Here is a 16,794-nt window from a genome sequence, read left to right on the forward strand (position 1 = left end):
AAATTTTGGAATTTTAAAATTTAGAAAATTGTGAATTGATTATTTAAATTTATTTGTAAATTTTACTTTTCAGAATTCGTGATAATTCAATTTTGGTATTAAATAGAAGCTAATATTTTTAATTGAAATTTTTGTATTGACCGAGAAGAATAAACAAATAACAAATAAATTAGCTTACATTCTAAATGGCTCACTCAGGGCGGTCGAAAGGAATATGGAATATTACACATAAATCATTAAATTGATTTTTCTGACTAAAAACTGTAAAAGGAATAAATTAACCTACTTTGTGGTCGTGACAGTATAAGTAAAATTTTGTAAATTGATAATTTTATTTGAATGTTTGTATGATGTACCTGGGCAGTAATTGCCTTCTGATACAATCAATAAAGACACTTTGCAACTAAAATTTTTGCTTTCGGTGGTGTAGTGTTGTCCATTAATTTTTTTTTCATAATTTAGTTCAAAAATTGAACTGTAACCAATGTGATGTAGCATTGGAACAGATAGGTAAAAAAAATAAATTAATTAAATTAGACTCTTCGCGGATAAATTTTCGAATTTATTTTTGGCAAGATTTAATATGAGAATTTAATTTACAATTTACAGCAATTTAATTTAACAGAAAAATGAATTTCGCACACCTGAGATCGTAAAAGGGGGGATAGTTACGTCACACTTCAACAACATCAATTTCTTTCATAAAGTCTAAGATATTGGTAAGGATAGATAAGATAAAAGAGATAAAAGTGTTTTTCTTGCTGAATCGTGCCAACCGTGGGCGAAAGTGGGACCTCCAGAATAATAAGCTACATAAGCTTGGTTTGGAGGATGAATTTTGTTTTAAGTTAGCCTCAAAGATGCCCCTGCTTGGACGTTTTGGCACAAAAAACGTCGAAAAGTATGTACTCTCAAAATTTGCGAAGACCATTTAATTAAATTTTTCACTCTCGCAGCGCTTGCGTTTTGGTGTTCAGTTACGATTTCAAAGACGACCCAGGTTGGATTCGTGATGGAAACGACGTAGATTTGCGCAACTTGGAAGAAAGTTTTAAAAACAAAAGAAAATGCTCGTATCAGAGTCTCAAGTCAAAAAATAAGAGGGATTTGTTTCAGTTGTTGTCCAACCAAAGCGAGATTTTTCAGCTCCTCAACATCACAGGTATATGCTTTTATCCAAATTATAATTTATTTGTTACTGTGACAATAATAGTAATAAAATTAATATAATTAAAAAATAAATACAGTAAAAAAATAAATTTGAACAGTTGTTGTGTATCGACTGAAAAGAATAAATAATAATAATAATTGTTTTAAAATTTTAGAATTGAGCTTAAAGTTACGAGAATTGATTTTTTTTCAAATTTGCAAAAAAAAGTTCAATTGTCCAGGATTCATCCTGGAAAATCACATTATTGAAGGTAGAAAAGCATCTAAAGCAGTCTAACTATTTTGCAAAAAAAAGCGTCTATGTTTCGTAGTGTTCAACGAAGCTTATTTTTTAAAATTTCCAGAGGCACCGTCAGTGTTGCTGCTCTTTATTTTGTCGCACGGAGACGAAAATGGATTGATTTATACTGATCACAAAGTAGATACAGCGTACGAGACATTCACCACCAAAGAAGTTATCGATAAGTTAAAAAGCCACAAAGACTTAGAAAAGTGCCTTAAAATAATTGTTTTTGGGGTAAAACTTAAATAATTTCCATGTATTGCATCTGCATATTCAAAGTACTTTCATTGGATAGTGTTGTCGAGGCCAATTGCAAGAGAAGATCTTCTCATCCGGCCAAAAAACTGAAAATTACGATAACAAAAAAGCGTGTCAACTGACGAATTTGCCTGGCGCTGATAATTTCATTCTTATCTATCCAACAGTTGAAAGTGAATTCAAATTATTAACAAACGATTCTACTTAATAAATATTTTATCTCATATAGCAACGACAGCATTTCGAAATTCTCAGAATGGAACTTGGCTGGTACAAGAATTATGTGGAGCGCTAGACGGGCTCACAAAAGACACGTTGATAGAGGTTTTCTTGACCAAAGTCCAAGAAAAAATTTCTTATAAAATTTATATTGACGGACAATCTCCCGAGATCAAATACACAGTGCACGAAAAGTTTTGGATCAGCAAGTAAAATGTCTAAATATTAACGAAACCTTTAAATTTTATAGATTTTTAATCAATATGGTGGTTCTTCTGTGCTGCTTTTATTTATTTTATTTCCAAATTAAGCTTATTAGTGTACCACAAGAAAATCCTTGCTTATAACAAGATGTATCATCCAAATCCATCCAAATATTAAAAAATCTTCAATGTGAACCAATGTGAACTAAATTTGGGAAGAGAGAAAATAGAATACACATAAAATTTCTTCACAAAAAGTTTTCAAGAAAAAATCAACTTGTTAAATCTACAAAATTCTTAAATTTCGTCAAAAAAATAATAAATTTGAAATCAAAATGAAAAGAATGAAATTTTGTGCAAAATGTTTTCTTTTACAGAATTCGTGATCAGATTCCAAGCAACTCTGACGCAAAAGGTAAAGGAGACTTCGATGAATCTCGACTGCCGTTTTACAAATGGGAATCAAGTCATCCGAACTGCAAGTCGGTGAGAGGAAAAGTGGCTTACATTTTAGGAGCAGAAAACCACACAATCGGCGTGGAAAAGGCACTTCGGCAGAGCTTAGAATTTGACACAATTCCCGTCCCTAATCAAAGCTTGGATGCGTTTTTTAACACAAGTACGATCAACTGCTATTAATTTGATCAAGTTTCATAGAATCTTTACTACGCAGTAAACAATGGGCAACAGCAAACTAATATCGGTTGCGTTATGATGTGCGTTTTTGCGAGGCTATACCTTGTTGATAAACAGAAAAGCGAAATATTCGCATCAATTGGAGGAAAAACAATGAAATTAGGTGATATAGTCTACAGATTCGTCGGCCCATCAAATGAAATGTGGATTGGACGACCAAAAATATTCTTCTTCGTAGACGAAACAACTAATGAGACAGATCATGTTGGAGTATGTCTGGCAATATACCTTATTATGTATATGAAATGACATGCTAATATTACTAATTCGGTTTGTAGGATCAAAAGTTTAATATCTGGGCCACGAATCATAGCGGATGCTTCGTTTGCATATTAAAAGGGAAAGGTGAGTTAGATTAAATTAATTAAATTACTTTTTGAACCAAACAATCATTCTGCATAGGTTCTGTTGAACTATTGATCCATCTCTTTGAGAATCCCCAGTGGAGAAATGGAACCTCTATTCAGGAGCTGGCCCTTGACCTCGTTCGTAATTATGCTCATAAGCCGCGTGGTGACGTAATTCCGCAAATCGTGTCCACGCTACCTTTCCTGGTTGATATACCCATGTGGCCAATAACATTTGTTGCACCTAGATTGACTTTGATAATTTCAAATTGCGTCTCAACAACAGATGCAAAAAATGAAATTGAAAATGAAGTATGTTTAAGTTCAATGGAACAAGATATATCAACGTCACTTAAAATGCATGGGCCTAGTGAGGAAATATTGCTGGCGTTTGACGAATTGAAACAGATGATGAAGCGCCAGTTTTTGGGTTCTGAAAAGAATGATTACTGCGTGTGGCTTTTATCCTCGCTACCCGGTTCAGGAAAGTCAACAATGCTCCTCGAAATTGCGAGTTATCTAAACAGACATCAGCTCAACAAAAAGGTCTTTACCATCCAACTTCAGCAACTTTACGGGTATTTTCACAAGGAACGGTACCCAAATATTGTGAATATAATATCCGTATCATATCATGTGAACTACGATATGAAGACACTAGTAGAAAAGGGGATAGTATTTCTGGACGGTTTTGATGAAATTTGCCCTGATTACCGTGCTAAAGTGATGCAGCTGATCAAAGATTTGACTGAAATGCAGATGCCACTGGTGATCGCAACCAGGCCCGAGGAAGCCGAGGCCATTTTAAAGTCTCTAGAATGGCTGTCTACAAGGAAGATAGAAATAAAACCTCTTGAGAGGGGAGAACAAATTGAACTTCTTGAGAAATTAGGCAAGCTTCCAAAAGAATGTGAAAAAATAATTGAAATCTTCAAACATAATGGATTTACTGATATCCTTAAGAATCCGTTCCATTTAACACTGATAAGTGACGTGAAGCTTGAATCATTTCAAGATATATTCAGCATCTATGAGACAGTAATTAAAAAAAAAGTAGGGGAAGCGTTACAAACTGCAAAGGAGAACAGGAACCCCAAAGAATATGAGATTGACAAGCGAATTACAATCTTGCAGGACGTTTCACTAAGATTTCTCCTAAATGACAAGTTAATTCCTCTGCCAAACGACATCAATTTAATCAACAACACCGGCATCGCATCAATGCAAATAGAGACAATACGATTCGTTCATCAAACGTTTGCTGAATTCCTCGTTGCTCAGCGTTTCATTCACGAAATAGAAAATGAATTTAAATCTTCCATTCCAATATTCCAAAACATCAACTTAAGACAGTGCCGAATTTTCATCGACAGTTGTGTTTCTAAAAATGGCCCTTTTCGAGATAATTTGACGAGTTTTTTAATCCAAAGCCACAATTTAGCTGTACATAGAATTTTAGGAGAAATGCTAAACAACATTCTTTTCGAGTTAAAACCAAAATTAAAATCGCTGCTCAAGGGTGAAGTAAACAAGCAGGACGAAAACGGTGATACGCCTCTCATTTTAGCAGCTAAAAATTCAAGCAGGGAAATTATTCAAATCTTGGTGGAAAATAACGCTGATTTGAGTGCGATGGACAGTAACGGAGACGATGCTTTGCATTTAGCGTGCAAAAGTGGAAAATTGGAGAATGTCCAGTATTTACTGGGTTTAAATGGCTTCAGCCTAGAAAAGAAAGGTAACAAAGGAAGAACTGCTCTTCATTATGCTGGTATGAGAGATAACATTGCTTTGGCCGAATTTCTTCTTTCAAAGGAAGCAGACATCAACGCACGCGACGATAAAATTGCAACGGCTCTCACTTACGCAGCTTGTTTTTCAAATAAAGAAATGTGTCAACTTTTGGTGAAGAACGGTGCTGATTTGAGTGCGGTTAATAGAGAGGGAAACGATGCATTGCATTTAGCGTGCTTCAATGGAAAATTGGAGAATGTCCAGTATTTGCTGGGTTTAAATGGCTTCATCCTGGAAAAGAAAGGTTCAAACGGAAAAACTGCCCTTCATTATGCTGCTCTAAGAGGGTACATTGCTGTGGCCGATTTTCTTCTTTCAAAGGGAGCAGACATAAACGCACGCGATGATGATAATCAAACGCCTCTTACTATATCAACGTATTTTACAAATGAAAAAATGTGTCGATTTTTGGTGGGTAGGGGCGCTGATTCGAGTGCGGTGGACAGAAACGGGAATAATGCTTTGCATATAGCTTGCTTCACTGGAAAATTGGAGAATGTCCAGTATTTGCTGGGTTCAAATGGCTTCAGCCTAGAAAACAGAGGTAACAACGGAAAAGTTGCTCTTCATTATGCTGCTTTAAGTAGTCACATAGCTGTGGCTAAATTTCTTCTTTCAAAGGGAGCAGATGTCAACGCACGCGATGATAATAATGAAACACCTCTCACTTTAGCAGCTACTTTTTCAAATGCAATGTGTCGAATTATTGTGGATAACGGCGCTGATTTGAGTGCGGTTAATAGTGAGGGAAACGATGCATTGCATTTAGCGTGCATCAATGGAAAATTGGAGAATGTCAAGTATTTGCTGAGTTTAAATGGCTTCAGCCTAGAAAAGAAAGGAAAAAATGGAAAAACTGCCCTTCATAATGCAGCTAGAAAGGGTCACATTGATGTGGTCGAATTTCTTCTTTCAAAGGAAGCGGACATCAACGCACGCGACGATAGTAATGAAACGCCTCTCAATTTGGCAGCTGCTTCTGCAAATGAAGAAATGTGTCGACTTTTGGTGGATAGGGGCGCTGAATTGAGTGCGGTTGACAGTGACGGAAACGATGCTTTGCATTTAGCGTGCATTACTGGAAAATTGGAGAATGTCAAATATTTGCTGGGTATAAATGGTAGCAGCATACGAAAGATAGCGTTAAACGGACAAACATCCCTTCATTATGCTGCTATAAGAGGTAACATTGCTGTCGCCGAATTTCTTCTTTCAAAGGGAGCAGACGTCAACGCACGCGACAATAATAATGATACACCTCTATTTTACGCAGCTTCTTTTTCAAAAGAAATGTTTCGACTGTTGGTTGATAGCGGTGCTGATTTGAGTGCGGTGGACCGTAACGGAGATGATATTTTGCATATAGAGTGCTTCAATGGACAATTGGAGAATATCCAGTATTTGCTGTGTATAGATGGTGTCAGCGTAGGAAAGAAAGGCAAAAACGGAAAAACTGCCCTTCATAATGCTGCTTCAAGAGGTCACATTGCTGTAGCTGAATTTCTTCTTTCAAAGGGAGCAGACGTCAACGCACGCGACGATGATAATGCAACTCCTCTCACTTACGCAGCTTTTATATCTAATGAAAAAATGTGTCAACTTATGGTGGAGAGCGGCGCTGATTTGAGTGCGGTTAACAGTGGCGGAAACGATGCTTTGCATTTAGCGTGCTTCAATGGAAAATTTGAGAATGTCCAGTATTTGCTGGGTTTAAATGGCTTTGACCTAGGAAAGAAAGGCAAAAACGGAAAAACTGCCCTTCATTGGGCTGCTATAAGAGATAACATTGATGTGGCCGAATTTCTTCTTTCAAAAGGAGCAGACGTCAATGCACGTGACGATGATAATAAAACGACTCTCATTTTGGCAGCCACTTCACAAAATATGAGAATGTGTCGACTATTGGTGGATAGGGGCGCTGATTTGAGTGCGGTCGACAGTGACGGAAACGATGTTTTGCATTTAGCGTGCATCGTTGGACAATTGGAGAATATTCATTATTTGCTGGGCATAAAGGGCTTCAGCCTTGGAAAGAAGAGCAAAAACGGAAAAACTTCTCTTCATTATGCTGCTATAAGGGGTCACATTGCTGTGGCCGAATTTCTTCTTTCAAATGGAGCAGACGTCAACGCACGCGATGATAAAAACGAAACGCCTCTCACTTACGCAGCTTGTTATTCAAATAAAGAAATGTGTCAACTTTTGGTGAAGAACGATGCTGATTTGAGTGCGGTTAACAGTGGCGGAAACGATGCTTTGCATTTAGCGTGCTTCAATGGAAAATTTGAGAATGTCCAGTATTTGCTGAGTTTAAATAGCTTCGACCTAGGAATGAAAGGCAAAAATGGAAAAACTGCTCTTCATTATGCTGCTCAAAAAGGTCACCATGCTGTAGCCGAATTACTTCTTTCCAACGAACTAGACATCAACGTTAGAGCCGACTTTAATGAAACGCCTTTCACTTTGGCAGCTTATTTTTCGGATGAAAAAATGTGTCGATATTTGGTGGATATGGGCGCCGATTTGAGTGCGGTACACAATGACGGAAACGACGCTTTGCATTTAGCGTGCCTCAATGGGAAATTTGAAAATGTCAAATATTTGCTGGGTTTAAATGGCTTCAGCGTAGAAAAGAAAGGCGAAAACGGTAGAACGGCTCTTCATTGGGCTGCAAAAAATGGTCACGTCACTGTGGTTAAATTTCTTCTTTCAAAAAAAGCAGATGTCAATGCACTCGATAATGATTATGACACGCCTCTCAATTTGGCAGCGCATTTTTCAATCGAAGAAATGCATCGTCATTGGGTTTATAGCAGCGGGGATTTGAGAGTGGTGGACAGTGAAGGAGCCGATGCTTTGCAATTATCGTGCTTAAATGGAAAATTGGAGACTGTACAGTATTTGCTGGCTTTAAATGGCTTCGGCCTAGGAGAGAAAGGCAAACACGAAAAAACTGCTCTTCATTGGGCAGCTCAAAAAGGTCACTTACATGTGGCCAAATTTCTTCTTTCAATGGGAGCAGACATAAACGCACGTGACGATAATAATGAAACGCCTCTCAATTTAGCAGCTTCTTCTCCAGATGAAATAATGTGTCGACTTTTGGTGAATAAGGGCGCCGATTTGAGTGCGGTTGACAATGATGGAAACGATGCTTTGCATTTAGCGTGCATTTATGGAAGATTGGAGAATGTCCAGTATTTTCTGAGTTTGAATGATGGATTCAGCCTAGGAAAGAAATGCAAGCACGGACAAACTGCCCTTCATATTGCTGCTTTAAAAGGTCACATTGCTGTGGCTGAATTTCTTCTTTTAAAGGGAGCAGACGTCAACGCACGCGACGATGATAATGCAACTCCTCTCACTTACGCAGCTGTCGCAGCTTATATATCTAATGAAAAAATGTGTCAACTTTTGGTGGATAGGGGTGCTGATTTGAGTGCGGTGGACAGTGACGGAGATGATGCTTTTCATTTTGCGTGCTTCAATGGAAAATTGGAGAATGTTCAGTATTTGCTGGGTTTAAATGGCTTCAGCCTAGGAAAGAAAGGCAAAAACGGAAAAACTGCACTCCATTATGCTGCTATAAGAGATCACATTGCTGTGGCCGAATTTCTTCTTTCAAAGGAAGCAGATGTCAACGCACGCGACGATAATATTGAAACGCCTCTCATATACGCAGCCTCTTTTTCAAATGAAAAAATGTGTCGACTTTTGGTGAATAAGGGCGCTGATTTGAATGCGGTGAACCGTGACGGAAAGGATGTTTTGCAGTTAGCGTGCCTCAATGGAAAATTGGAGAATGTTCAGTATTTGCTGGGTTTAAATGGCTTCTGCCTAGGAAAGAAAGGCAAAAACGGAAAAACTGCCCTTCATAATGCTGCTTCAAGAGGTCACATTGCTGTGGCCGAATTTCTTCTTTCAAAGGGAGCAGATGTCAACGCACGCGACGATGATAATGAAACGCCTCTCACTTACGCAGCTTTTATATCTAATGAAAAAATGTGTCAACTTATGGTGGAGAGCGGCGCTGATTTGAGTGCGGTTAACAGTGGCGGAAACGATGCTTTGCATTTAGCGTGCTTCAATGGAAAATTTGAGAGTGTCCAGTATTTGCTGGGTTTAAATGGCTTCGACCTAGGAAAAAAAGGCAAAAACGGAAAAACTGCCCTTCATTTTGCTGCTTTAAGAGATAACATTGATGTGGCCGAATTTCTTCTTTCAAAAGGAGCAGACGTCAATGCACGTGACGATAATAATGAAACGCCTCTCAATTGGTCAGCTTATATAGCAAATGAAGATATGTGTCAACTTTTGGTGGTTAGCGGCGCTGATTTGAGTGCGGTGGACATTGATGGAAACGATGCTTTGCGTTTAGCATGCTGCAATGGAAAATTGGAGAATGTCCAGTATTTGCTGGGTTTAAATAGCTTCGACCTAGGAATGAAAGGCAAAAACGGAAAAACTGCTCTTCATTATGCTGCTCAAAAAGGTCACCATGCTGTGGCCGAATTACTTATTTCCAACGGACTAGACATCAACGTTAGAGCCGACTTTAATGAAACGCCTTTCACTTTGGCAGCTTATTTTTCGAATGAAAAAATGTGTCGATATTTGGTGGATAGGGGCGCCGATTTGAGTGCGGTTAATAGTGAGGGAAACGATGCATTGCATTTAGCGTGCATTAATGGAAAATTTGAAAATGTCAAATATTTGATAGGTTTAAATGGCTTCAGCGTAGAAAAGAAAGGCGAAAACGGTAGAACGGCTCTTCATTGGGCTGCTTTCAGAGGTCACGTCACTATGATTAAATTTCTTCTTTCTAAGGGAGCAGACGTCAACGCACTCGATAATGATTATAACACGCCTCTCACTTTGGCAGCATATTTTTCAAACGAAGAAATGCGTCGACCTGGGGTTGATAGCGGCGCTGATTTGAGTGCGGTGGACATTGACGGAGACGATGTTTCGCGTTTAGTGTACTTCAATGGAAAATTGAACGATATCAACTATTTGACGCCTTTAGGCACAGCAGCTAGCTGTGAGTTTGAAACAGCAACCAGGGCTATTTTAGAAAGAGGTGCCGACGTTAACAAACGAAATAAGTCTTGCGCGACGGCTCTGACCATAAGCACGGTTGCAAACAACCACAAACTGATGAAAATCCTTCTGCAACATCCTGGGGTTGAAGTCGACGCAACCGATCCGGACGGCATGACTTCTTTGCACTATGCAGCAGCGTGTGGTCTCTACGACGCCATAACGATATTGCTGAAAAACAACGCTGAAATTAACTTGCAAGACAATTTTGGTAGAACAGCTCTGCACAGAGTGCTCGTATCAGGGAACCTTGAATGCATAAAGCTCTTGGTTTCGGAGCCAAACGTCAACGTCAACATACGCGATCATATGTATGGAATGGCGCCAGTCCACTTGGCACTGACACGTGACCAAGAGGACGCAGCCTATGCATTTATTGAAAGTGAACACGCAGACGTAAATTTGAGAGTGTCCTTGCCTGCTATACATGAAAACTTTATAGGTTTTACCCCCCTCCATATAGCTGCTGCCCACGGCCTGACCAGATCTATTCAACGACTAAAAGAAAAGGGTGCTAAGTTTGATATTCCGTGCGTTCAGAACCTGACTCCGCTTCATCTGGCTGCAAACAATGGACAAGAAGAAGCAACAAAGATGCTCCTGGAAGAGGGTGTAGATTGCAATGCGAAAGACGATCATGGGCAAACACCTCTCTATTTAGCAGCTGAAAAAGGAAGTGATAAGTGCGTCTTGGCTTTGGTCAAGGACGTCCGAATAAATTTAAATGTGACAAATGCAAGAGCAGAAACTCCCATTTTAATAGCAGCAAGGAAAAAGCATTGGGGTGTTGTGCAAATATTGGTTAATTATGAGGCTGACCTCGAAATAAGAGACTTAAATGGGCAGTGTGCCTTGGACGAATTGAGTAGCTTGTAAAATGAGAATTATCATATATGTTTTATTTTTATTTTTATAAGTAGTTAAATATAAAATTAATTTGTATGTATGTATCTTATAAGTTCTGTGTTATCTGTTTAGCACGTCATATGATTAAATAAACAAAATTTGGGAAACATATATAATTCGCAATAAATTATTTATTCTAAATATTATATTTAAAATATTTCATAAAATAAAAAAATTGAGTACAACCCAGGTGAAAAAATTCATATTTTAATAAAGACTTTAAAGTACTTTTTCCTTACAATTAGTCTTAAAATGTCTTCAAAAATGATGACTTTTTATTCATTATTTTTCGTAAAAATATTTTTCGTATTAAATAATAACTAATACAACGTATATTCTACGCACATTTTCATGACTCTAATGTCATTAAAAATTTTTTTGGGTTGAATAAAAAAAATAATAATAATCAGTTCACTATCAGTTGTTACTAGTCTTCAGTTTTTATGGTAATTCCATAAAAAATTGAAGAGCAAGCAATCACACACAAAGAAAAATGTGTAAGTTTAAAAATTATAAATTTTGTGATCATAAATAACAGTTGACATTTTGTTTTGGTACCTATTGGAAAAACAAATTTTCATAATTTCAACCTAGCTTAAAATAGTATTGAACATATTAAATTGAAATAATAATAATATAGTTGAAAATATAAAAAAAAAACTTTCGATCAATCAATTATTTCAGTTTAAAATCGGCTTTTCCTCGATGGGTTTTTTTGAGTTGTTTATTGTTTCAGAAAAAACAATATCCTGCTCTACATGTTTCGGCTGCGGGCTGCAGCCATAATTCATGAGCTGCGAAAACATTTTGACAAAAATTAGTACAAATATTTTTAAAAATATTTTAAATTTAAATCACCATGAATCAACCCTCGATCGTGAAATTCTACCACAAAATTATTTCAGATTTAAAGTCAAAATCACAAAACACCTCAATTTATAAAATTTATTGGTCTTTGCAGCTTCCCAATTTCATTTAATGATGCTTTCTGTAAAAAGGATATATTGTGATTACATAGTTAAACATTATTATATCTTTAAGATTATGAATTCCTAGGCACATAAAATTTAATTTAAATTAAAAAATAAAAAATTCATCCGTGTGACATGTGCATTTAAGATTTTTTTGTGAGAAATAATCTGTTGCTAAATATAAAAATAATTTTTTTATTTCTTTTAGAACTGATATATAAGGTGAAAATTTATAGTAATCATAATTTTAACTTGCATCTCAATAGAGTAATAATAATAAATCTCAGCTCACCTAAAAAGACGTAAAAATTGTCGATTTCGTGTCCTATGTATTCTTTTTCAAGCATGATTTTAATTTCCGTCCTCCAGTCAACATAAACAGCCGATCGATCCGTTTTACGAATAAGTGATCAAACAATCGAGGACCGAATTCCTCGCGGCACTCGCACCTGGTATTTCTGTCATTTCGCGGGGATTTTCACTTCACTTTTGAGCGTTTACCTTTTCAGGGAACTTTGGCCTCACTATTCCACCCTTTCTTGCTCATTTTCGCGGAATAAATCAGCGATAAAACCGCACAAAACATATTAAATGTCAAACTCTGACCGGGCACAAAACAAAACCTGTGGCGTTCATAACGAAAACAAATCAAAGCACTTTTGTTTACATATTTGAAAACGAGCCGCCCCGCGAGCCGAAGGCACCATTTAAAAAATCTCCAGGTAGTTTGCGCACATACAAAAATTTGTATCTGCTCACGCTTTGCCTGAGCAATGTTTGCGATTGTATGCAAGTTTAAGGCGCGAAGTTGTAAATTATAAATTTTTTATTCTTAATAAATAATTAATTCTGAGAAAATGAAATTGAAGTAAAATTTAGAATTTAAATTTTTGGGGATCAAATAAAATTAATGAAAATTAAATAATTTTGATTTGCCAAATTCCTGGGAAAGGAAATGAGCTAGTAATTAATAATGGTTCTTTGTAAAATTAAGTTTGATTTTAAAATAAAAAAATCCGAATTTTTGCGCATATCGTCCATGAAAAAAATAACTAACAATCTGAATATATTTTTTTTTGGAGAAATTAATTTAGAGGTCAAATAGATTTTTTTAACAATAAAAAATTATAAGCATATAATGAATAATGGTCATGGTCTTCTTTGTAGACGGCGGAAACAGAGAAATTTTGATTTTTACTTTTGTGCGACAGTCTCAGTAAATAATAAATTTTTTCAAATTATTCAAATTAAGTTTTTAAATCATCAATCCTTATCATTGAGTACAAAAGCATAATTTGATGATTACTGTGGAAATGAAGGTTGAAGTGAGTTTAAACGAATGCAAAGTTTATTTTAGAAAATCTTTAAAAATTATACGGTTACATCTCGGGCAGAATTTAAAATGTTAAAATGAGGTTTTTGAACACATATTTTCTTCAGAATTTCAGTATTTAATTCTCCTTTGGCACGTCTTCGCCAGTCTCGGTAATCTCCTTGTTTTTCGCCACAAACGTTTCCTGAAAAGCAGACAAATGTTTAGATATGGTTCATTTTTATTTAATAGAAATTTTTTACCATGATCTGGCCTGAGAAAGTGCTGAGATCGTTCAGGGCAGTCTGCACTTTTCCCGCCTGTTCCTTTACAGAGTCAGTCACATCCCTCAAAGTGCAGCTCTGTAAGTGTAAAAATAAAAATTTAGAAAAAAATATTTTAATTATTTTAAGTTTTGACGCACCATTAGTCCCTCGTACATTTGATGGGCGTAGGTCTGGGCCTGCTTGACCTGGGCAACCAGGGTGGCGGGCATCAGGTGCTCCACCTTCTCAGGGACACTGGCCAGAAAGGTTGAAACTCCGTGCGCCAGTTTTCGCGCCTCCTCTTCGGCCTCAGCTTTCTTTGGAATCTGCAAAAAAATTAGATCAAATATATAGAAAATATAACAAAACATTAAAAATTCTAAAAACAAAAATAGACGAATCTGCGAATAATTGAGTTAAAAAAAAAAAAACTAAAAATTGAAAATTTCTAGTAAAAAGTCTTATTTTTACAATTTTTTTATACAATCAAATTTTGACTTAATAAAAATGTTTTTAAGAAAATCTAAGTCGAACAAGATTTAAAAAATACCAAGTTGAGCAGTTGGTTCATCTGGCCAATGGAGTGCTCGCTCTGCTGTTTGATGCCCTGCATTTGGTGCACCACGGCCCTGTACACTCGGCTGCGAACCTTTCCGGACAACTGACCCACAGTTTGCAGGGAGTGACCAACTTTGTCCACGCTCAGGTCCTCAACTGGAGAGAAGAATTGAGAAAAATTTTCAACTGATGAGATGCGAATTAATACCTGGGGCGTCGACTTCTCCCTCTTCAGGGGGCATGTAGTAGTCGAGGTACTTGTTGATCAGGCCGGTGGTGGTGTCGAAACCGCTCAGGGCGATGGTGCCCCACTTGGTGGACAACATGTCGTTCGCCTTGTTCCAGCTGTAGTTCTTCGCGGCGGACACTTTTTCCATGGCTTGCTCGTAGATCTAAAAAAATATGGACAGATTTGTTTGATCTCATTAAATTTGCAGTTTATGCATTTTGTTTTTATAATTTCCAAAAGAAAACTAGATGATGGTGTGAATTTTATATAAAATTTTAAAATGCGAGCATTAAATTTTTTTCATTATGTCTTTATAAAAGACTTTAAGAAAGTGGTTAAAATATTATAAAAATATGAATTTTTAATAACTTTTAATGGATTCCAGAAATTTTTGAGAGAAAATTAAATTGCAATTTTGCATTTGTTATTAAATTTTACTTCCAAATTGAACTTCATTGAAGTAAAAATCTTTCAATTATTATTGCATTTTTTTTATTTTTTTTAGTCTTTTGGAATTAATTGAAATTTTATATGAAAAATAAAAAATGGAACTGAATATTTTATTATTTTATTACATTGAATAAAAATAAGTACCTCTCCAGGTTGTTCCTTGATGATGGGCACCTTGTCCTCGACGAGCGCCAGTCCGGAGCAGATGGTGCGGTCGACGGCCTGGATCGGCCCCTGCGGCAGTTTGCTGGCCGCCTGCTCAGCCAACTTGGCCACGGTGGCCACGGTCGACTCGGCCGTTGACAGGGTCCAGTTAGCAACGCCGCTTGACCCCTTGACCTTGTCGTACGCCTCGATGGTCTGATGCGTCAGCGCCTCGACCACCGGCAACTTGGACACTTTGTCCACGCACGCCAAGTGCAGGCTGCCCAAATTTTGCTCATTCTCACCAACAATCTTCAGGGGAAATTATTTAGATTTAAAATTGATTAAAACTAAATTTTTTTAAATTTTTTGAAAAATAAAAAATACAAAATAAGATTTATAATTAAATAATAGAAAATTTGTGTAGCAATAATTGAAGCCATTTCAAAATTGGATTAATTGATTCAAAAATTAAGAATTGCAAATAAATTTGGAAATTAAAAACCTAAAAATTAAATGAAAAATTTACAAATATATCAATGAAAAAATTGCAATGACTTTTTTTTCGGAGAGATTCTAAATAATTTTAATTTGGGTTCAATGTAAAAAATTGTACCTGTTGGTTTTCAGTCTGCTCGTTATTATCCTGCGTTGCCTGCATCGTTCTGTACATGCTGGAATTAGAAAAATCACACGAATGTCAAAAATGATCAAACTTTTTGTGTAAATATTATCTCGCGGACTTTGCACTCCAGAATTGCGTTCCGAGCATTCTCTGACCAACACTGCGACTGACTTCTTTCATAACCACGATTATTGTTATGTCACACCCATGCCTATTTTGTGCTCATTTTATTTCCAGACATGCACAAAAGGAAGCTCTCTAATTGTAAGCACTACGTCTATAAAAGGAGAAAGAGGAATCCATACAAAAATAAAAAATCGAAAAGAAAAAAAATTAAACTGCAGTAAAAAAAGCAATATTGAATATTTAAAAATCCAAAAAAATTCTAATTCTGGTTAATTAAAAAATTAAATCTTAAGTTATGCAAAAATAATTTAATAAATATAATTCTAAAAAATATTTACTGATGTGAAAGGGTAAAAATGGTAAAATAATCCACAATTTTGACCAAAGTAATATGAGAAAATATTTATTTTTAAAAATATAAAAAAAATGAAATTTAATTATTAATATTAGTATTCATTAATTGAAAAATATGTAAATCAAATATTTTTTTTTAATACTGTCACATACGGTATCTATGAGATCCATATTTAGAATAATATTAGAAGATTATTTAGAAGAAAGAAGAAATACATCATATATTTTTTTCTTTTTATCAATTTCGCTGATCAATTGGTTATTAGCTTTTTCCATTCAAGTCAAAAGTTTTATTGTATTAATATACAATAAAAAATTTATTTAATGTTAATTGACGCCGCATATCGGCGGCTGACAAAGCCAACAAAGGCCACGCAAGTCAACAGGGCTTGCCCTCGGCCAAGAAATAAATTTAAATTATATACATCGATCATCATAATTATGATGTTAAAAATTAAAAGAGTAAATTGCCTAAATATCTAATATTTATAAGAACAAAGATTCAAATATATGAAAAATAGCTAGTATATTATTTGAATTATAATGGAAAGCTAGGAGCGGCCTCCTATAAAAAGTCTGAAAACTCACCAACAAGTTTCTTCTGCAACGAAAAGCTGAATTAAAATTCGGACAATTAGAGCGACAACTCGAGCGACTCTGCAGTCCGGCAAAAGCAGCTCAACTGATTCTAAAATTTAAAGGGCCTACGTGTCGGTCGGGACGAAAACAGGACCTTTCTGGATGATTCCAATTTTCCACTCCAAAACCTACTCATCGGTCCAC

The 16,794-nt window shown here is 36.1% G+C and overlaps 2 protein-coding genes across 2 annotated transcripts; one reads left to right on the forward strand and one right to left on the reverse strand.

Moving 5' to 3' along the window:
* Positions 1-749: 749 nt before the first annotated feature.
* Positions 750-11,081, forward strand: LOC132204878 (uncharacterized). The gene is made up of 9 exons (XM_059633732.1): positions 750-901; positions 957-1,162; positions 1,515-1,687; positions 1,749-1,884; positions 1,941-2,139; positions 2,511-2,752; positions 2,807-3,039; positions 3,108-3,174; positions 3,232-11,081. Exons 1-9 carry the CDS (start codon positions 861-863, stop codon positions 10,944-10,946), a joined length of 9,012 nt encoding a protein of 3,003 aa, XP_059489715.1. The 5' UTR covers positions 750-860; the 3' UTR covers positions 10,947-11,081.
* A 2,192-nt stretch (positions 11,082-13,273) lies between these two features.
* LOC132204735 (lipid storage droplets surface-binding protein 2-like) lies at positions 13,274-16,791 on the reverse strand. The gene is made up of 8 exons (XM_059633451.1): positions 16,600-16,791; positions 15,523-15,580; positions 14,907-15,218; positions 14,292-14,475; positions 14,076-14,239; positions 13,684-13,851; positions 13,523-13,621; positions 13,274-13,464 (listed from the first exon to the last, which is right to left on the reverse strand). The coding sequence occupies exons 2-8, from the start codon at positions 15,577-15,579 to the stop codon at positions 13,399-13,401; spliced, it is 1,050 nt and encodes a 349-aa protein (XP_059489434.1). The 5' UTR covers position 15,580; positions 16,600-16,791; the 3' UTR covers positions 13,274-13,398.
* Positions 16,792-16,794: the final 3 nt, after the last annotated feature.

This window comes from Neocloeon triangulifer, unplaced genomic scaffold (assembly GCF_031216515.1).
Source record: "Neocloeon triangulifer isolate White Clay Creek 2 clone unplaced genomic scaffold, ASM3121651v1 ptg000022l, whole genome shotgun sequence".
NCBI classification, from domain to species: Eukaryota; Metazoa; Arthropoda; class Insecta; order Ephemeroptera; family Baetidae; genus Neocloeon; species Neocloeon triangulifer.